Source organism: Eptesicus fuscus, chromosome 21, assembly GCF_027574615.1.
Source record: "Eptesicus fuscus isolate TK198812 chromosome 21, DD_ASM_mEF_20220401, whole genome shotgun sequence".
NCBI classification, from domain to species: Eukaryota; Metazoa; Chordata; class Mammalia; order Chiroptera; family Vespertilionidae; genus Eptesicus; species Eptesicus fuscus.
The window spans coordinates 43701516-43722694 of NC_072493.1; the positions used below are offsets into that span (position 1 = coordinate 43701516).

General features: G+C 54.4%; 1 protein-coding gene across 1 annotated transcript in view; it reads left to right on the top strand.

The window, feature by feature from the left end:
* Positions 1–1066: 1066 nt before the first annotated feature.
* MYH14 (myosin heavy chain 14) overlaps positions 1067–21179 on the top strand; it is an 84022-nt gene continuing 63909 nt past the window's right edge. The window contains exons 1-8 of the mRNA XM_028129390.2: positions 1067–1082; positions 6623–7033; positions 15359–15515; positions 18106–18133; positions 18243–18345; positions 19004–19027; positions 20203–20295; positions 20621–20684. Coding sequence (XP_027985191.2) covers positions 6626–7033; positions 15359–15515; positions 18106–18133; positions 18243–18345; positions 19004–19027; positions 20203–20295; positions 20621–20684 — 877 coding nt within the window. The 5' untranslated portion in view covers positions 1067–1082; positions 6623–6625. The remainder of the gene's footprint in view (positions 1083–6622; positions 7034–15358; positions 15516–18105; positions 18134–18242; positions 18346–19003; positions 19028–20202; positions 20296–20620; positions 20685–21179) is intronic.

A 21179-nucleotide genomic window follows, 5' to 3' on the forward strand; every position in this document is an offset into this window, starting at 1 on the left:
GGTTAGCTGCATTCCTGGTCACTGCCTCGGGGTTCAGCAGAGCCTTTTCTTTGTGACTTTGAGCAGTCGCCTGACTCTCTTGAGCTCGTTTTCCCATCTGTAAATTGGGAAGCCTTAACCAACGTTTGGGTGTAGCATGGCGGTTAAGGGCAGAAGTTCTGGCCTTAGCTGGTTTGGCTCAGTGGATAGAGCGTGGGCCGGAGGAGGTTCAACTCTGGTATCCTCCGGTGAGGATTAACAATAAACAAACAAATAAATAACTTCCTGCTGAGACAAAAAAAAAGCAGAATTTCTGGAGTCAGGTTTAGTGGGATCCGAGTTCTTGCTTTGCCACTTGCCAGCTCTGTCGCTTTCGGCCACTAACACCCTCTTCCTAAGCTTCGGTTTACCTCATCTGCAAGATGAAGATCTTAATAGCATCAATTCCGAAGGGTAGTTGTAAGGAATAAATGAGATCAGGCAGGTAAAGAAAGCGCTTAGCACAGCTCCTGGCATATACACCGGGCACTCAGTGAATGATCATTATTAAGGACGGCACTGCCCACACCTCCCCGGTGGGTGAGAGCCTGGGAGAGTGCCTGGTACGCGGTCGGCGTTCGACAAAAGTGAATTCTCTCTCCGGTCTCTGCTGCCCGCCAGTTCCCCGGGGACCCAGGCATTCCGGCCTCCAGCCGGTCCCCCCCCTACGCGGGCGCTCACAAAGGCCCCCATTCATCTTCCCTTACAAAGCGACCCATTCAACCGGGTCCCTAGGGCCTACCACCCCTAGCCGCCCGCCGCGCCTCGCCATTGGCCTAACGCGCTGCCCGTCAGGCCTCGGGTCCCGCCCACAACCGCGCCGCCAGACTCCGAACTCAGGCGCGGTTCTTTTCCCACGGCTGGCACACTCCGACAACTTCTGATTGGCCTCGCTCGCCAGCTGCTTCTCTTGATTGGGTGGCGCGTCGCCCCCATGGGCGGGGCCGTAGCATGCCGCAGCGGGCTCCGATTGGCCTCTTCTGAGCTCGTGTAGGCGGGGCTTTCCTGACGGGCCCGCCCCTCTTTCTCCTCAGGCCGAAGCCTCGGGACGGCCCTGGAAGCCGGTGAGTGGCCGGGGTTCACTGCCCGCCGGCGGCGGCGGAGTCGGACTGGGCCCGGGAGGCTGGGCCTCGGGGCTGCGAACGGGCCCCGGAGGCCTGGGCAAGTGGCGGGGCCGGAGCGGTGACGGGGACACTCACCTTGTGCACTGCGGGACTGCGGCTAGGGGGGTGGGGGGGACGGCGCGGGGCGACTATCTCCGCCCCCCAACGCGAGTTCCTACTGTGTGCACGGCCGGGTCGAGGTCCTCACCGGCGGCCCCGGGCCTATTCCGTAGACGGGGAAACTGAGGCTCGCTTTGGGACCTGGAACCCTTTAACACCTGAGTCATCGCCTCCAGTGCCCGCCCCCAGAAGACAGTGTCTCCGTTTTCACTTGTAAAAACTGCGGACCCGAAACCAGGGTCGGGACTGGCCGAGGCAGAGCGGTGGGGAAAGACGTATGTAAAGCACCCCCAATGCGCTTGGGCGCTTTTATTTTTTGTAACTAAATAGTGTCCCTTAATTATAACCCAAAGTGGGCTATATTGTACCCATTTCACAGAGAGGGGAACACGGAGGCTGGGCAGAGGTGGTGACTGCAAGGGGCCGGAGTTGAGGATAACACTTGGGAGACGGACCGTGTGCTGGGTCCCTTAGCCTTTCCCATCCCACAGGAGTCCACTGAGGAAGGCGGCGGGCCCTCTGGCTTAGAGGGGGAAGCCGGGTGGAGGGGGTTACCAAATGAGAGGAGAAAATGGACATCTTTGAGGACCCAAATACTACACGTTTCCCCCGAAACCCTTTAGAATGGCAGAAAACGACCGGGGCTTGAACCCAACGCTCCCTCTTCCTGACTGACCTTGAGCGCGTTACCTCGCCTTTCCGTGCCTCGGTTTCCCCCTCGGAGAAGTAGAGATTCTGGTCATTGTCCCCATCTCATTGTTGTTTTGTTTTGTTTGTTTTGTTTTATTTTTTATTTTTGAGATCATTCTATGACTTGAAACTCCGAGAGCTGTTCTAAGAGCAGAAAGCACCAGGGACGTAGTAGGTGCGCTTGCCACTATTTAGTCCTCATTTCACCCATGAGGAGACCAGCTCCGCAGGACCGAGAGCAGCGTTTTGTCGTCTTCTTGGGGGCACTTACCCTCTGCAGACAACTCGTGCAGTCCCATTTCCAGGGCTGGGGACACTGAGGCTCAGAGAGATTAAGTGAGGGCCTGGGGCGTTGCTTATTTAAGCCCTGGGCTGGCTCTTTCTCCCATATCGTTTTATTTATTTCGTTGGCGGTAATTGACAAGAGAGGAACGTTGAGGCCCAAAAAGCTGGAGCGGGATTCGAACCCTGGAGTCGCCAGCCCTCTCCGCAGCGGGCACCTGACCTTTACCCGCTGGGAGGAGGGGCCCCAGGCGCCGTCGCCGCCGCCGCCGCGGCCGCCCACCTGGCTACTGGCTCATCCCGCCTCCCCCATCCCCCTGCCCAGGGCCTGGCTCCAGGACCCGCCCCCTTCCCAAGCCGGGCAGGTGCTGGGTGACATCAGAGCCTGGCTCCCTCCTAGTGACGCGACGTGGCCCCGCCCCGCGCTGGACCGTGGAGGTAGCCTCACCTGAGAGCTCTGAAAGGGACTCGGGATTCCCGCGCCCCCTCCCCATCTTCCCGCTTCCCGCACCGGCCGGCGCCCCCAGGTAGTGGCGAGGATCTGCGGGGTAAGGGGGGCGGCGATCGCGCGCTTGGGTCTCAGGGAAATGTGGGTTGGGTGCCGGAATCCTGGTTCCGAGGAGGGGGGATGGGGGCAAGGAATCCCAGTCTCAGTAAGGACGTCGCTGGGAGCCGGGACTCCTAGGTCTTGAGGGAGAAAGGCGCTCGGGTCAGAACTCTGGGTCTGGAGGTAGGACCCCTGGGTCTGAGGGAGGAGGGGCTGGGAGTCCGGAATCCTGGGTTTGAGGAAGGAGGAGGCTGGGGGCCTGGACTCCTGGGTCTGAGGGAGAGGGGCTGGGGGCCTGGACTCCTGGGTCTGAGGGAGGAGGGGCTGGGGGCCTGGACTCCTGGGTCTGAGGGAGGAGGGGCTGGGAGTCCGGAATCCTGGGTTTGCGGGAGGGGCTGTGGGCCTGGACTCCTGGGTCTGAGGGAGAGGGGCTGGGGGCCTGGACTCCTGTGCTTGAGAAAGGGGCTTGGGAGCCTAGACTCCTGGGTCTGAGGGAGGAGGGGCTGGGAGCCTAGACTCCTGGGTCTGAGGGAGGAGGGGCTGGGAGCCTAGACTCCTGGGTCTGAGGGAGGAGGGGCTGGGGGCCTGGACTCCTGGGTCTGAGGGAGGAGGGGCTGGGGGCCTGGACTCCTGGGTCTGAGGGAGGAGGGACTGGGGGCCTGGACTCCTGTGTCTGAGGGAGGAGGGGCTGAGATCCCAGATTTCTGGGTCTGGGGGAAGAGGGGCTCCTGAATACTAGCATTCTGCTGAGGTCAGAGGGCTGGATGCCAAGGGCCCCAACCCTTGCCCCAGGGGCGGATCCCTGGCTCCTTTTCCTTTTCTAGCCCAGCAGTCTCTGCCCCTCCCAGGGCAGGTGCTTTCACCTGCCCTGGTGACAGTAATGAGCCCGGGCAGAGGCGTTCCTGCTGGCAAAAGAGGGTGGGGCTTCCGGAGGGGCTCAGGCTGAGGCCTGCAGCAATGCCTGGCCTGGGCTGTTGTCAGTCCTCAGAATCAGCCCCCAGGCATCCTCACCTCTATCCCCAGCCACCGCAGTGAGGTGAGGGGGCCTGGACTCCTGGGGCTAAGGGAGGAGGGGGCTGAGGGTTTCGATTTCTTGGTCCTGGGTGATGAGGGTGCTGGGAGCCTGGACTCCTGGCTCTAGGGAGGGAAAATACAGGCCTGGGTCATTGCAAAAACTCCCAAACCTTTCCTGGTCAAAGGCCGAGGGCCGGAGAGGAAGTGGGTGAGGCGGGGTAGGGTGAAGGTGGGGGTAAAGTCCCAGGGATGGGCTGGGCTCCCGGTGGAACAGGGCCATCCTGGAGGCCTGGGGTGAGCCTTGGCAATTTGGGGCCTGGGAGGTGGCGAAACGCCATCCGCTGGTGATGGGACCCTGTTTGAGTGCAGGGGCCAGGGTTTGGGGCCCCAGAGCTTCGGGAGCAAGCAGAGCTGTGGGTGGGGACTGCTGGTGCTGGGCGGGCAGGAGAGGCAAGGGTCTGGGAGGCAGTGGGCCAGGGGCAAATGCTCTGCAGGAAAGAGGAGAGCCAGACGGGACCAGATCTGGGGGTGCCTCAAGAGGCACCAGGTTTTTGAAGGGACTTCTCCAGGGGTAGTTTGGAGGTGGGTGCCCTGGAGGGCAGAGGCAGAAGCACCAAGGTGGGGGAGACATATATTGCTGTGACTGGGGTGGTAGGGCGATGTGGATGTCTGAGGCAGCGGAAAAGAATAGAGGCTCCATCGAGTGATGGGAGCATGTTTTTCCTGATGGTGCTTAGACCGTTCCGGAATTGCTGTGGTCTGTTCACTCCTGGTCTGTGGCCCCATTGGGGGCGCAGAGGGACCTTGCTCATTTTGGCTCACCCAGTGCCTCCCTTATTGCTCAGTTGGGTTGTGACCGTCTGAGACTAGAACTGGATCACCAGGAGCTCCTTAAGGCTGGGAGCTGACTGGTCTCCGGGCCCCCAGCCTCCTCGGCCTCAGGGAAGGTTGCCTGAATGGCAGAGTGAAGGAATGGGGCCAGTCTCCCCATTATACAGAGAAGGAAGCCAGGCCCGGGGGAAGGAAGGCACTGTTAACTGAGGTGGAGTTTCGAGTGTGTTCTGCAGGCACGGGGCAGACCAGAGGTAGTCTGGGTACCTGAGAGACAGACATCAGATTGACACCCTTCTAGGGCTCCCAGCTAAGAGGTCAAGTTCTTCATCATGACCTAACCTGGCCTGCTTCTCCCCCAGTCTTACCTCACCTACCACCCTCTCCCCCTCCATCCCTAGACTCCAGCCTCCCGGGCCTCTCGCAATGCCAGACATACAGGTCCACTCCTGCCTCAGGGCCTTTGCACGGGCTGTTCTCCCAGCCTGGAATGCTCTCCTCCTGACATTCCCATGACTTGCTCCCTTCATTTCTCTGAGGTCTATTTTCAAATGCCACATCAGAGAGGCCTTCCCTGGCCTCTCCAATTAAAAACTGCAACACCTCTCAACCCTAGCTCCCACCGTTCCCGGCCTTATTTTTCCCCTGGGCATTTCTCATTATTTAACATACTATATAATTATTTATCTTTTTATCTGTCTCCTGGGATTACAGCAGCACCATTCAATAGAAACATAATGCAAGCCAACTGTATAATTTAAATTTTTCTAGTAGCATCATTAAACTTTTTTAAAAACTAAAAATTAATGTTAGCCCTGATCAGGTGGTTCAGTTGGTTGAAACACTGTCCCGTACACTGAGAAGTGGCAGGTTCTATTCCCGGTCAGAGCACATACCCAGGTTTTGGGTTCAACCGATTGATGTTTCTCTCTCTCTCTCTCTCTTCCTATCTCCCTTCCTCTCTCTAAAATCAATAAACATATCTTGGGGGAGGATTCCCCCCCCCCCATTGATTTTTAGAGAGAGTGGAAGGGAGCGGGGAGGGGGAGAGAGAGGGAGAGAGAGAAGCACCGATGTGACTGAGACACACCAATTGGTTGCCTCCCAATCCCACCTCAACTGGGGGCAGGGATCGGACCTGCAACCCAAGTACGTGCCCTTGACTGGGAATCGAACCCAGGACCCTCTGGTAACCACTGAGTCACATGGGCCAGGGCTTGGGTGAGGAACTTTTTTTAAAATAAAAGTTAATCACCCTAACCGGTTTGGCTCAGTGGATAGAGCGTTGGCCTGCGGACTGAAAGGTCCCAGGTTCGATTCTGGTCAAGGGCATGTACCTTGGTTGCGGGCACATCCCCAGTGGGGGGTGTGCAGGAGGCAGCTGATCGATGTTTCTCTCTCATCGATGTTTCTAACTCTCTCTCCCTCTCCCTTCCTCTCTGTAAAAAAATCAATAAAATATATTTTTTAAAAATTAAGTTAAAGATATATTTTCAAAAACTCAATATGTCCAAAATATTATTGCATTATGTCATCAGCTAGGAATCTGGTGTATATGTTCTACTTAAAATTCCATCTCTGTTTGGATTCTCCATTTCAAATGCCGCGCAGCCACATGGGGCTATTTATATTTAAAATTAATTAAAATGGAATACAATTAAAAATTTATTTCCTCAGTCCCAGTGGCCACATGGTGCGGTGGCTTCGTATTGGACAGCACAGGGCTAGGCTGTAAACGCCTTATAAAGTCAGGGGTCGTTTTCTGGCATGTGCATGGCTGCATGCCTGGAGCCTTGAACAGTGCCTGGCTCACAGGCTGGCTTATTCCATAATTACTGAATGAATGAAGAATGAATGAATGAAGAGGTGAATAAATGAACTAAGAGGTCTGTGGACCCATTTTACAGAAGTATAAAAAGAGGTCCGGTGAAGAAAGACAGTGGGGACTGCCTGGGGGGGGGTTTGGAGGGGGCGTTCGTGCCCCACTTGACCTCGATCCTCTTCTCTTCCCTTGCAGACCATGGCAGCAGCGACCATGACGGTGCCCGGGCGGAAGGCGCCCCCCAGGACAGGCCCGGTGCCCGAGGCGGCCCAGCCCTTCCTGTTCACAGCCCGTGGGCCCAGCGTGGGTGTCGGGCCTGGGGGCTCGGGCCCCTCCCCGCAGGTGGAGTGGACCGCGCGGCGCCTGGTGTGGGTGCCGTCGGAGCTGCACGGGTTCGAGGCGGCGGCGCTGCGAGATGAGGGCGAGGAAGAGGCGGAGGTGGAGCTGGCGGAGAGCGGACGGCGGCTGCGGCTGCCGCGCGACCAGGTCCAGCGCATGAACCCGCCCAAGTTCAGCAAAGCCGAGGACATGGCCGAGCTGACCTGCCTCAACGAGGCCTCGGTGCTGCACAACCTCCGCGAGCGCTACTACTCCGGCCTCATCTACGTGAGTGCCCCGCCCCCCCCCCTGCCCCCTGCCCCCTGCCCCCTGCCCCCTGCCCCCTGCCCCCTGCCCGCGAATGAACGTGGGGCTGTTCATCATCTTTATGCCCCGCCCTGTGGCCGTGGCCATGCCCACACGTAGTTGCCAAATGATAAATTATTGGGGTTACCAGGACTGCCTCAGACCCCCGTGGGGAGCCCCATGATATTGTATGGTAGACGTACCTTATTATTTTCCTAAAGTAGAAAGAATTCTGAATTCTCCCCGGGATGGACCCAGCCTGCTCCGAGAAAGGGAAGTGGGTCTGTAGTGACAACTAGAACCACTGAGTGTGGAAAAGCCGGGGCTGGCTCTGTGCTAAGCGCCTGCCATGTGTGAATTCATCTCCTCTTCCTCATACGGGTAGAGTCTATTAGTGTCCCCATTGTATCTAAAAGGAAACCGAGGCCCAGAGAAATGTAATACAATACAAGCTAACATTCATTCATTCATTCATTCATTCATTCATTCATTCATTCATTTATAGAGGAAGAGAGAGGGCGAGATAGAAATATCAATGATGCCGAGACCGGTTTGGCTCAGTGGATAGAGCGTCGGCCTGCGGACTCAAGGGTCCCGGGTTCGATTCCGGTCAGGGGCATGTACCTTGGTTGTGGGCACATCTCCGGTGGGGGGTGTGCAGGAGGCAGCTGATCGATGTTTCTCTCTCATCGATGTTTCTGGCTCTCTATCCCTCTCCCTTCCTCTCTGTGGAAAATCAATAAAATATATTAAAAAAAAAAAAAAAGAAATATCAATGATGAGAGAGAATCATCGATTGGCTGCCTCCTGCAGGCCCATGCCGGGGAGTGGAACCAGGATCTGCAGGTTCATGGGTCGGCACTCAGCCACTGAGCAACACCGGCTGGGCCTACACTAACATTTATTAAGCATATACTGGGCCCCCTAAAATATATTATCTCATGGGGGTGGGTGAAAAAAAAATGATGGTGGCAGATTGTAATGAAATAATGCATTACTTCGAGGAGATAAAAACGCCTGAGCACACATGGCTTACATAAATGCCTACATACTGTCTCAGTATGTCTTCACAATTATAAAGTATTTTACAGATAAAGAAATGGAGGCACAGAAAGGTCAAGTTCCTTGACCAAGGTCACCCAGTTGAACATGGCGGACATGAGTGGTCCAGCTCCAGGCTCTACCGTTTTGCCGTGGTGCCTCTGAGATTAAGACGGGATTGACGAGCCCTGGCCGATGTGGCTAAGCGGTTAGAGCCTCGCCTGGCGCACCAAAAGGCCCAGGGTTTCATTCCTGGTCAAGGGTGCATACCTGGGTTGTAGGTTCGATCCCCTGTCGGGTGCGTGCAAGAAGCAACCGATTGATGTGTGTCTCTCACATCGATGTTTCTCTCTCTCCCCGTCTCTCCCTTCAACTCTGTCTAAAAATCAATGGAGCCCAGCTGGTGTGGCTCAGTGGTTGAGTGTCAACCTGTGAACCAAGAGGTCAGGGTTCGATTCCCAGTCAGGGCACATGCCCGGGGTTGCGGGCTCGATCCCCAATAGGGGGCATGCGGGAGGCAGCCGATCAATGATTCTCTCTCATCATTGATGTTTCTAGCTCTTGCTTCCTCTCTGAAATCAATAAAAATATATTATTTTAAAAAAAATCAATGGAGCCCTAACCGGTGTGGCTCAGTGGATAGAGCGTTGGCCTGCAGACTAAAGGGTCCCAGGTTCGATTCTGGTCAAGGGCATGTGCCTTGGTTTCGGGCACATCCCCAGTAGGGGGGTGTGCAGGAGGCAGCAGATTGACGTTTCTCTCTCTCATCGATGTTTCTAACTCTCTATCCTTCTCCCTTCCCCTCTGTAAAAAATCAGTAAAATATATATTTTTAAAAATCAATGGAAAAAATATCCTCAGGTGAGGATTAGCAAACAAACAAACAAACAGGAATGGCCCTAGTGAGGCTGACTGTGGCAGGGCAGTCTCTGTGAAGCATTTCCTGTCCCTCACGTTATGTAATCTTTACAGCAAACAGACCTAGGGCAGCGGTTCCTACCCCTGCCTTCACATTCGGATCACCAGGGGATTTTTTTTTTTTTTTTTTTAAATACCAACACCCAAGTCCCACTCCAACCCATTAAACCCAGGCTCTCGGGGCGGGGGTGGGGGGGGGGGGATGGGAAGGGTGTGTGACGGGGTATTTGGCATTTTTAATAAGCTTCCAGGGCAGTTTTAAAGGGCAGCCAGAGCTTTAAGAGCAAACAGGATTAGAGAGACTGACAAGGAATGTGGAGAAGAATAGTGAAGAATAATAATGGTGGGTGGCTAGCAAATATTGACTGAGCACTCACACGCTGTGCCAAGGACTGTTCTGAGTGCTGTGTGGGGTTCTCGGCTCACCTCTATCGCCTGATGGTCAGGAATGTTAAGTGACTTGGGTCCTGGGTCACACAGACATGATGGAGTCCTGCCAGGATTTGAACACCAGCTTGGAGGGCTGGGGTCTCACTGCTTTGCTCATTTAAAGTGGCCACACCTGCCCTAGCTGGTTTGGCTCAGTGGATAGAGCATCAGCCTGCAGACTGAAGGGTCCCAGGTTCGATTCCAGCCAAGGGCACATGCCCGGGTTTCGGGCTTTAGTGCGGGAGGCAGCCAATCAATGATTCTCTCTCATCATTGATGTTTCTATCTCTCTCTCTCCCTCTCCTTTCCTCTCTGAAATCAATAAAGATATATTTTTTAAAAATAAAATAAAGTGGCCACACCGAAGAAATCATAAAAATGCCTAGCTAAAACCCTAAAAGGCAAAGTGCTGGTTTTATATTTTAAAAAGCTACAAAAACTCAATGAGAGTGATAAAACTTTTTCAATAAATGATGCGATATATAAAAATATGAAAATGAATGAACTTGCCCTAGCTGGTTTGGCTCAGTGGATAGAGCGTCGGCCTGCGGACTGAGGGGTCCTGGGTTCGATTATGGTCAAGGGCATGTAACTGGGTTGCAGGCACATCCCCAGTGGGAGGTGTGCAGGAGGCAGCTGATCAATGTTTCTCTCTCATTGATGTTTCTAACTCTCTATCCCTCTCCCTTCCTCTCTGTAAAAATAAAATAAAAAATAAAATAAAACCAATAAAGTATATTAAAAAAAAAGAAAAGAAAATGAATAAACTGGCCCTAATATCCACCCTATTAAGGGTCACAAAGCACAAGATTAGATTTTTAAAAATAATATATATTTTTATCGATTTCAGAGAGGAAGGGAGAGGGAGAGAGAGACAGAAACATCCATGTTGAGAGAGAATCATTGATGGGCTGCCTCCTGCACACCCCACACCGGGGATCCAGCCCACAACCCAGGGCATGTGCCCTGACCGGGAATTGAACCGTGATCGCTTGGTTCATTGGTCAATGCTCAACCACTGAGCCATGCCGGCCGGGCAAGATTAGACATTTTTATGAATTTTGACTCCTGATCGGAAAGGAGGAGACTGAGGCTGGGCGGAGCCGGTGGCTGGCTCCGGGCCCTTCAGCGTGTGGTGGCAGATGTGGATTTGAATCGGGGGCTGTCTGACCCTGGATGGGGATGGCACCTTCCCCAGGCTGCACTGGCCTCTTCCGATTCCTCACTCGCTTTTGCAGGCCCTGGGAAGGGGGCCTCTGCCCGAGCCACCGCCCTGCTCACCAAAGGCAGGGAGATCGGAGAGACACCCAAACACCCAGCCACCCTTTGCCTCTTTTTGTTGTTAATCCTCACCCGGGGATATTTTTCCATTGATTTTAGATAGAGTGGAGGGAGGGAGGAAGAGAGAGAGAGAGAGAAACATGGATGTGAGAGACATTGCGATTGGTTGCCTCCTGCACATGTCAGACCAGGGCCGGGGATCTAACCTGGAACCCAGGTACATACCCTTGACCGGGAATTGAACCTGAGACCCTTCGGCGGTACTCAGGCCGATGAGGTCGGCAAACTCATTCGTCAACAGAGCCAAATATCAACAGTACAACGATTGAAATTTCTTTTGAGAGCCAAATTTTTTAAACTTAAACTTCTTCTAACGCCACTTCTTCAAAATAGACTCGCCCAGGCCGTGGTATTTTGTGGAAGAGCCACACTCAAGGGGCCAAAGAGCCGCATGTGGCTCGCGAGCCGCGGTTTGCCGACCACGGTTCTAACCACTTAGAAGCACCGGCCTGGGTGCTTTGCCTCTTAATAAATACTCTGAACGCTCTCAGTAGCCTTGTAAGGTACCTGCTGCCACCCCCATTCTTCCGGTGGGGAAACTGAGCCTTAGAGAGGGGCCAGGATGTGGACGAAGCCCCAGCGCTAGTAACGGGCTAAACTGGGACTTGAACCCAGGTCACCTGACTCCAAACACCACGTCCTATCTACCGCAGTAGGAAGATCATTGGGAAAGTTCAGGGGGAAACAAATGGGGAGGCCTGAGCTAAGGTTGTGGCCCAGGAACCAGAGAACTGGGGCCTGACAAGTGGAAGTGAAATGGAAGATTCCAGAAGCGCAGCTGGGGAGGGAACGGGCCTTACTACTATCATTCGCACTGCGTGAGCGCCTGATTTCCCATCGGGTGCTGTTGTCAACTTCCTTCCCATATGGTCTTGTTGGCCCCTCTCTACAGAAAGCTGTGAGGCAGGGATTCTCCCTCCTTTCCCCCAGCTTGGCGAGCAGCAGCCACTGGCCCAGCAGAAGTTAACGGCTAACGTTTCATGCCCATTTGGTGTTCCGGGGCCCATGCTCGGCTCTGTACGTGCAACGTGAATTTGTGGGTGGCTCCCAGCCTCCCTAGATGGGAGCACGGTTCCCGGCCCCCTTTGAGGAGAAAACGAGACGCAGCAAGGGCAAGGTGCCTGCCGAGGCCGCCAGCTGGATGTTAGCAGTGCGGTGCGCCCAGCCGGCGTGGCTCCGTGGCTGAGCGCCTACCTATGAACCAGGAGGTCACGGTTCGATTCCCAGTCAGGGCACATGCCTGGGTTGCAGGCTCGATCCCCAGTGTGGGGTGTGCAGGAGGCAGCTGATCAATGATTCTTTTTCATCATTCATGTGTCTATCTCTCTCTCCCTCTCCTTTCCTCTCTGAAATCAGTTTTTTAAAAATTAAAATAAAATAAAACAGAAATGCGGCACAAGCTGTGCCCGGCTTGTATATGTATTAAGCCCAGGCCTTGCTTAATACATGTCTGCTGACTGGCCACTGAGGTTGGGGAGGTGGTGTTTCCCAGTGGAAAGTAGGGCTTCTGAGGCCCCAGAAATCCGGTTTCTGCCTCTAAGAGTCACTCAGGGTCACCGTCCTTGACTGGGACGCTTGGGGTACAGAGGGCACCAGTTGAGCATTCGTAGTGTTCCCTGCTCTGTGGGATACCGGGAGGTGCATTGTGGGCCTTCACTTTTATTTTCATTTATGTATTTGTTTATTTAATATGTTTTATTGATTTCAGAGAGGAAGGGAGAGGGAGAGAGCCATGGAAACATCAATGATGAGAGAGAATCATTGATCGGCTGCCTCCTGCAAGCCCCCTACTGGGGATCCAGCCCGCAACCTGGGCATGTGCCCTTGACAGGAATGGAACCCGGGACCCTTCAGTCTGCAGGCCGATGCTTTATCCACGGAGCCAAACCAGCTAGAGCTGGGCCTTTACTCTTAGAGTCCTTCTAGGTGGTGGTGTGAAAAGCCCCATTTTCCAGGAGTGGAGACTGAGGCTCAGCGAGGGCACACCCCTTGTGTGAAGTCACCCAGCTAGACACCCGGGCTGAGCGAGCTCCGAGCTCCCAGGTGATGGGTAAGAGCGTCCCAGGGTAATAGTGCGAGTGCCTTTATGCGCCCCGCCTTGGGCCGGCTGGTTTTTATTCATTATCTCCCTTAATCCCTGCAGACTCTGTAATGATGTGGGGAGTGTCATCCCCGGTTTCTCAAGGAGGAAACCGAGACTGGGGAGAGTCTCGGGGCTGAGAAGAGGTAGAGGCGGGAATTGGACCCCGAGGGTCTGCCTTCAGGGCCCCCCGCCCCCCCTCCCCCCACCCCCATGCTGGGACAGCCGCTCCAGACCCTTCCAGACAGCTTTCTCCTCGTGCTGTCTGCGTGCACCACAGCCTCTGCCCTTTGCCCCTGGCCTTGGCAGCCGGCTCAGGTGCCTGTTGAGGTGTCACCCAGGCGACAAGGTGTGGCTGGCAGGACGGGGCTGGGGTGGGAGGGTGGCGTGGGGAGTGGGTTCGTCCGCCAGCCAGGAGTGGGGGCCGGGGCGCCAGCAGCCATGAGATACCCTCGCAGGGAATGTGGTCCGGCCGCCCCGCCCTCGCAGAGCCCGGAGCTCCCAGCAAACCGGTTGCTCTGCTCCCGGCTGGCCACCCACCCTCCGCCCGTGAAAAGCCTGGCACCTGGGAGCCGGGCAGCTTGTGGCGGCCACACCCTGCGCTGCTGGGAGTTTAACGCAGCCCTGCTACGAAGCAGCTAAGTAACCGGCTAGCCAGCTAACTAGCTGACTCGCTGGCTAAGTGGCTAACCGGTTTAGTAGTTAACTAGCTAAGCCACTAAGCAAAACTTTTCTGGTTAGCTCAGCTAGTTAGCTCTCTGGGTTGGTGTAGCCAGGTAACCAGCTAGCTCTCTAGTTGTCTAACTACCTCTATCAGTCCTGAGTGCCTGTTGTCCACCCGGTGCCCGGAGTGAGCTGGAGCAGTTCTTAGACCGCCCCAGGGTCCCGAATCCAGGCCCAATGGGTGTGCGCACGAATTCAGGAAGTCTGTGAACGTGAATGCCAAAAAAAAAAAAAAAATTATATCTTAATTTCCATGCACCTGGAACCTGAACTATAGCATTTCCTCCAATAAGAGTGGACCCCAAGTTTGAGTATGATAGACAATCTACACTACACCTGTTTTATGCAGCAACATACTTACTATTTTTTAAAAAATATATATTTTTATTGATTTCAGAGAGGAAGGGAGAGGGAGGGAGAGAGAAACATCAATGAGAGAGAATCATTGATCAGCCACCTCCTGCACGCCCCACATTGGGGATCGAGTCCGCAACCCGGGCATGTGCCCTGACTGGAAGTTGAACCGTAACCTCCTGGTTCATAGGTTGATGCTTAACCACTGAGCCACGCTGGCCGGGCTATGCAGCAGCATATTGAGATGTCACGTTTTTATGTGCACATTATAAATTTGCACTTAATCATAGGTAACCCTTATTTGGTTATATAATCGAATTCGTGTAAGCAAGACCCGTGAGTCTGTATTAATAGAAACCACAAAATATCTTTCCGTCGCTGCCGAGATTGCGAGCACCCTTCCCCAGATACTGTGTGTATTCCAGCAGGTACACAACAATATCCCGCTCCCCCCCCACCCCCCCCTCCCCCCCCCCCCCCCCGTGCCATGCTAACACTCCCGCCTTGTTTCCTGTCCCTTGATAATGTTTCCGAGATCACTCCATCCCCATCACGGAGAGCGTCACAGGGCCATGTACGGACATGTGTTCAGGTCATGGCCAGCCTTTGCCGTGTGAAGAATGCTGGCGTCGATGAGTGTGCACAGGGCCCTTCAGGCAGCGACAGGCTGGGACCCCCGTCTGGCCAGCTGCAACGCCCCCATTCTCTCTCAGGGTGCATCCTTGCCCACACAGCACCTTCATGCAATTTGGAAAGATTCTTTCCCACCAGCAGCCTGACGGTGTTTGTAACAGACGTTCAAAATCGACATGGCCCGGCGGGTGTGGCTCAGTCGTTGAGCACCAGCTCAAGCACCAAGAGGTCACTGGTTCAATTCCCTGTCAGGGCACATGCCGGGGTGGTGGGCTCGGTCCCCAGTAAGGGGCGTGCAGGAGGCAGCCGATGGATGGTTCTCTCTCATTGATGTTTCCATCTCTCTCTCCCTCTCCTTCCTTCTCTCTCTCAAAAAAATAAACAAATCAATAAAAACATATTTAAAAAAAAATTTTGAGCCCTAACCGGTTTGGCTCAGTGGATAGAGCATCAGCCTTTGGACTCAAGGGTCCCAGGTTCGATTCCGGTCAAGGGCATGTACCTTGGTTGTGGGCACATCCCCAGTGGGAGGTGTGCAAGAAGCAGCTGATCGATGTTTCTCTCTCATCAATGTTTCTAACTCTCTATCCCTCTCCCTTCCTCTCTGTAAAACATCAATAAAATATATATTAAAAAAAAAATTGACATTGTCACTGTGAGTGACAGCCCCTTTGACGGATGTCCTTGTGCAGGGTGCAGCGCGCCCGGCTGTCCGTGGCAGCCCCGTGCTGCCCTCCGGGCCGGGCCGCAGGCGGCAGCTGAGCCCTCTTCCTTCTCGTCCGCTGCAGACGTACTCTGGCCTTTTCTGTGTGGTCATCAACCCGTACAAGCAGCTCCCCATCTACACGGAGGCGATTGTGGAGATGTACCGGGGCAAGAAGCGCCACGAAGTGCCGCCCCACGTGTACGCGGTGACCGAGGGGGCCTACCGCAGCATGCTCCAGGGTGAGTGTGGGCCGGGGCTCGGGACTTCAGACTCTGCGGCTTCTTTGTGGGGCACGAGGGGACACAATGGTGGGCGGGGCTCTGAGTCCTGCCCCACAGGCCCCTTCTTCATGGGCCTCTGTGGCCACCCCTTCTCTCAGCCAGCACCATTTAGGAGTCACATGGGCCAGGGTTCTGTCAAAATTTCTCTTGAGACCGTGATTCTCAGAGCGCTCATTCACTCACCGTTTCTGTGGTTGGTGTGATCTGCCTTGACGTGGGTGGATAGCAGCCCCTTACATGATGGGCAGATGGGGTTGCTGTACCGCTGGGCAGCTTGTGCACTGCACAGGGGTGTCTGTTAAAGGGGCCGCCATTTGTGCCATAACCATGTAAATCAGTCCTGGCAAAATTACACGGCCCACACACAATGTGCTCATTACTTATTTAGTACACATCACCTCTTTTATCTTATTTTTTGTTAATCCTCACCCGAGGATACTTTTTCCATTGATTTTTAGAGAGTGGAGGGAGGGAGAGAGAGAAACATTGATGTGAGAGAGGCACATTGATTGGTGCTTCCCATGCGCCCTGACCAGGGCCAGGATCAAACCTGTACCCCAGATACATGGCCTTGACCAGGAATCGAACTTACAACACTTTGGTGTGTGGGCTGATGCTCTAACCACTGAGCACACCAGCCAGCGCTGTCATCTACCAGTATTTTAATATTTTGTATGTATTAAAATACATATTAAATATTTTAAAATTTATACCTTTCAATCATATGACATGAGTATACAGCAGTATATGCACTGAGTGGCCAGATTATTATGATCTCTGAATACATAATAATCTGGCCACTCTGTGTGTGTGTGTGTGTGTGTGTGTGTGTGTGTGTGTGTGTATGAAGCCCGGTGCATGAATTTGTGCATGGGTAGGGTCTGGCCAGCCTGGTGGGGGGGACGGGGACATGGGTGGTTGGCTGGCCTGCCTGTTGGTTGAACTCCTGGTCGAGGGGACAATTGTATATTAGCCTTTTATTATATAGGATATACACTGAGTGGCCAGATTATTATGTGTTCAGAGATCATAATAATCTGGCCACTCAGTGTATATATTGTATGTGTTATACTTACATCATTTAATAAATGCTATATCTCTAGGGTAGCTGCACACCTCCTACTGGGGATGTGCCCACAACCAAGGTACATGCCCTTGACTGGAATCGAACCTGGGACCCTTCAGTCCGCAGGCCGACGCTCTATCCACTGAGCCAAACCGGTCAGGGCTGTAATGATATATTTATATCGTAGCATGCAGTGGCTCTCAGCGTGCAGTGCCCTCACCAGCAGCAGCAGCAGCACCTGCTGAGTCAGAAACTGGGGGGAGGCTCAGCAGACGGTGTTTAATGAGACCCCCAGGCTCTTGCAGACCCTATGCAGGCCCGTGGGTGTAATGGACTATCTATAATGCACCTGTTTCAGGCAATACAACGTGTTTAGATGTCACATTTTTATATTCACATTATACATCTATACTTCATCATTGGTGACACTTATTTGGTTCCATAATCTAATTTGTTATACATTTGTTTCTATAATTTTCAGCTCTTATTATATCCCACTTATTATTATACCTTAGGGATAAATGTACAATAAAGTAAGGGTGAGAGCCTACTTCGCGCCAAGCACTTTTCATGGATTAACAGGTTTAACCTCATAGCAACCCCATGAAGCAGGTGAGCTCATCTCCCTGGCTTCCAGATGGGGAAACTGAGGCACAGTCATTGCCCCCACTGGTGGCTGAGGTAGGATTTGAACCCAGGGTCCCTGACTGTTACCTCCCAGGGGTCCAGGATCCCTCTCATGTCTTTGAATCTCACACGGCACAGGGTAGGGGCTCACATTGAAGTTGCTGAATGAATGACATGCTGTTCGGTTGGAGTTTATTGTCTCCTCAGGTGAGAAACCTGAGGCTCAGAGAGGGACAGCTGCTTTTCCAGGGACACACAGAAAGCAAGAGGCTGAGTCGGGTGTTGTATTAGAATCCAGGGTGTCACACATCAAAACCCAAGCTTCCCCTTATCCCCCAGGAATTATTTTGAACTAGAGGCCCAGTGCACGAAATTCATGCACTGGAAGGGGGGTTCCCTCAGCCCGGCCTGCACCCTCTCACAGTCTGGGAGCCCTTGGGGGATGTCCGCCTGCTGGCTTAGGCCCAATCTCCCTGGGCCTAAGCTGGCAGGCGGACATCCCCCTCGCAGTCTGGGACCCCTTGCTCCTTACCACCCACCTGCTCGCTGCTCCTTAGCACTGCTGCGAAGGCAGGAGAGGCTCCCGCCACCGCCGCTGCGCTCACCAGCCATGAGACCGGCTTCTGGCTGAGCGGTGCTCCCCCTGTGGGAGCACACTGACCACCAGGGGCAGCTCCTGCATTGACCGTCTGCCCCTGGTGGTCAGTGTGCATCATAGCAACCGGTCATTCTGGTTGTTCTGCTGTAACAGTCGCTTAGGCTTTTATTATATAGATAGGGAGTGGCCAGCATAAGGGGCCGGGGTCCTGCAGGAGAGACCCTCCCAGGTGACATGTTCTCTTCTCTCCCCTACAGATCGTGAAGATCAGTCCATTCTCTGCACGTGAGTAGTCCTGAGGGCTTCCTGGTGGAGGTGGTCCCAGCTGGGTGTGGCTCTCCTTGGAGTGGAATCATTGCTGACCCCTCTTGCTTCCCCTTGTTCCCCCCCATAGTGGGGAGTCTGGAGCTGGGAAGACAGAAAACACCAAGAAGGTCATCCAGTACCTTGCCCACGTGGCATCGTCACCAAAGGGCAGGAAGGAGCCGGGCGTACCGGTAAGTGACCTGCTCTAGAGCCTGCCACCTGCAATGCCCCCTCCATCTCAGGCTCCGCTTCCCCCATAATTCCCTATCTTCCTCAGGGGGGCCATAGTTGTGGGTCTTCTCCTGGCTCCCCATGCTGCTTGAGCACCTACTGTGTGCCTAATATATTGCTGGGAGCCGTGGCAGGTGGAAAAGAAATGCAAGGGCCAGTTCTTGGCCTTGTTGGCCTTTGGAACAGTATCAGGCACATAGTAGGTGCTTACATTCCTGAGCACCTACTGTGTGCCAGGCCTAATTTAGATGCCTGCAGTGCCCTTGTTGGCTTTATTAAGTGGGCATTTATATAGCGCTTGTCCCGGTGCTCCCATTAATTTGACACTCCATTGAGGTGGGTGGGGTGTTGTTTTCCTGTGTAAAAATGAGAAACCGAAGGCACAGCTGGGGGAGTCGGTTTCGGAGGTCACACACCCAGCCAGGGCTAGCGTGGATTCAGACCCAGGCATGTGGTCCCCCCAGGCCACCCCGCTCCACATGCCCAGTTTCCCCTTGTCTCCCCGCCGCCCTGCCCACCACCCAAGACCACCGGTTCACTTGTGTGTCTGTCCACGTTTCATGTGCCGTGTCCTGATCCATGTCCCGGTCCGTGTCTCGTGTCCCGTGACTTCCTCAGGCCTCCACCAGCACCATGTCTTATGTGAGTAGCAGGGAATCACCTCGAGTCATAATGCCACCCAGGTCACCCCAAACTACAGTCTTCCTGACAGGGCCCAAGGCATTGTTGGTTATACCTGCCAGGGAGTCACACTGCTGTTTAGGGTGGTCCTACTAGGTGCACACCAGGCTCTGCACTGTCATTGAATGCAACCCTGCTATGTACACACAGTGCCCCCCCCACACACACACTGTGTACACACACCTAGGGCCCGTGCTGTCATTTAGTGTGGTCCTACTGTGTGTGTACAGACCCAGTCTGAATTGCTACTTAAGTTAGCTCTACAGTGTGTGCAATATGAAATAACTCAGAGACCAAAAAGTACCATTTATTGCTGATCTGCTAAATGTTTGTAGATGGAGTCCATAGACACTATGACTTCACACAACCCAGGGACACACGCGGCCATGTATTACAGGCCCTCGGCTCAGGCTAGTCTCAGGGCTCTCAAGGAAATTAAAGAAATAGTCCATGCCCTAGAGAGCCTGGCGAGGAAGGAGGAAAAGAAAATTGCCATTTATTGAGGACCTACTATGTTCCTGACCCTGACACCAAGATGGCTGTGGGGAAGTTCAGAGTAAGATCCCCACCCATAGGGAAGGAAACTGCCGTTTCTTGCATGCCTACAGTGTGCCAGTTTGAAGCACTTTATGTACAGGTGGTACAGATTTTTCCTTAACCATCTCACAAGTAATGCATGAGTACATGTTCCCTGTAACAACAACAAAATCAGATCAAGTGGAATTCCTTTCTTCCTCTCAGTGCCCCTTCCTTGGAGTGGCTTACACTGTTGACAGTTTGGTGTGTATCCTTGCAGACCTTTCTCTAAATGTTTACAAACATGTTTATATACCTGTAGAAAGGGGAGTCTTGTTTGGGTGGTGTTTTTTTTCTCTATTTTTTATTAATGGGATCACACTGTAGGTATTGTTCTGCAGGGTTTGGTTTTGTTTTGTTTTTTGCTTTGTTTCCACTTGACAATTTATCTTGGAGATGTTTCCTTGTTCCCTTCACAGTAGACTGACAGGCACCACCCGGATGCAGGGAGGTAGGCACACACCCAGACACACAAAAGCCCCCCCCCCCACACACGTTCAGTCAGCTGTAGCTCAGACCCCAATCTCCTGCCCCATTCTCACTGAGGTGCCCCCTCCCAGGGTGAGCTGGAGCGGCAGCTTCTTCAGGCCAACCCCATCCTGGAGGCCTTTGGCAACGCCAAGACGGTGAAGAATGACAACTCCTCCCGATTTGTGAGTGCTGGGAGGGCGCTGCCTGGACGCCTGCATGCCTGGCGCCAAACAGCAGCTGGGCATGAAGGGGGCGGGGGGAGGGGGGGAGGCAAGATGTGTGAGTCGGCTGAGGGGGGAGAGGCAGGGGGGCTGGGGGGCCTGGGTCCCGAGGAAAGAAGTCAAAGGGGCCTGGGACCTTGGATTCCCCAGGGAGCCCCCACTGAGACCCCATGATTGGGGCGGGGTTCAGGTGCAGGGAGAGAGAAAGACAAGAGGCAGTCCTGGCTCCGGGAGGGGTGAGTGTGGGTGAGGGCTGCTCTTCAAACCCCACGCGCTTACCTCCCAGGGCAAGTTCATCCGCATCAACTTTGACGTTGCCGGGTACATCGTGGGCGCCAACATCGAGACCTGTATCCTTCCGGGCCTGGGGGCCTGGAGGCCTGGGGGCCGCGGGCGGCCGGCCGGGAGGGAGGGAGGGAGGGAGGCGCTTGGGATCTCAGCGTTCCCAGGGAACAGGCGTCTACACGCACAGGAAGCCCTGGCTCCCCGCTGCGCAGAAACCGTGCCTCAGTTTCCCCCTCAGTGGGAAGGGAAGGATCACAGAACCTCAGGAAAGGGTAGAGACAGCATCTCCCCGTGGAGGGAGGAGGGCAGGGGCTCCCGCTGCTTTAGGAGAAGGCGGGCACAGCCCCGCTGGGGGGCGGTGGGTCGGGGTCCCCAGGACCATCTCCGGGTTCGGTGATCCACTCGGAGGACTCACGGGCCTCAGCACACAGTCACGCTCACGCCGTTTCCTCACGGCGGAAGGACACGCACAGTTAGCCAGGGAGGCGCGGGGCGAAGTCCGGGAATCGCCCGGCTCCCAGACCCCTCTCCCCGGGCAGAGAGGGACCAGGAAGCTCCTC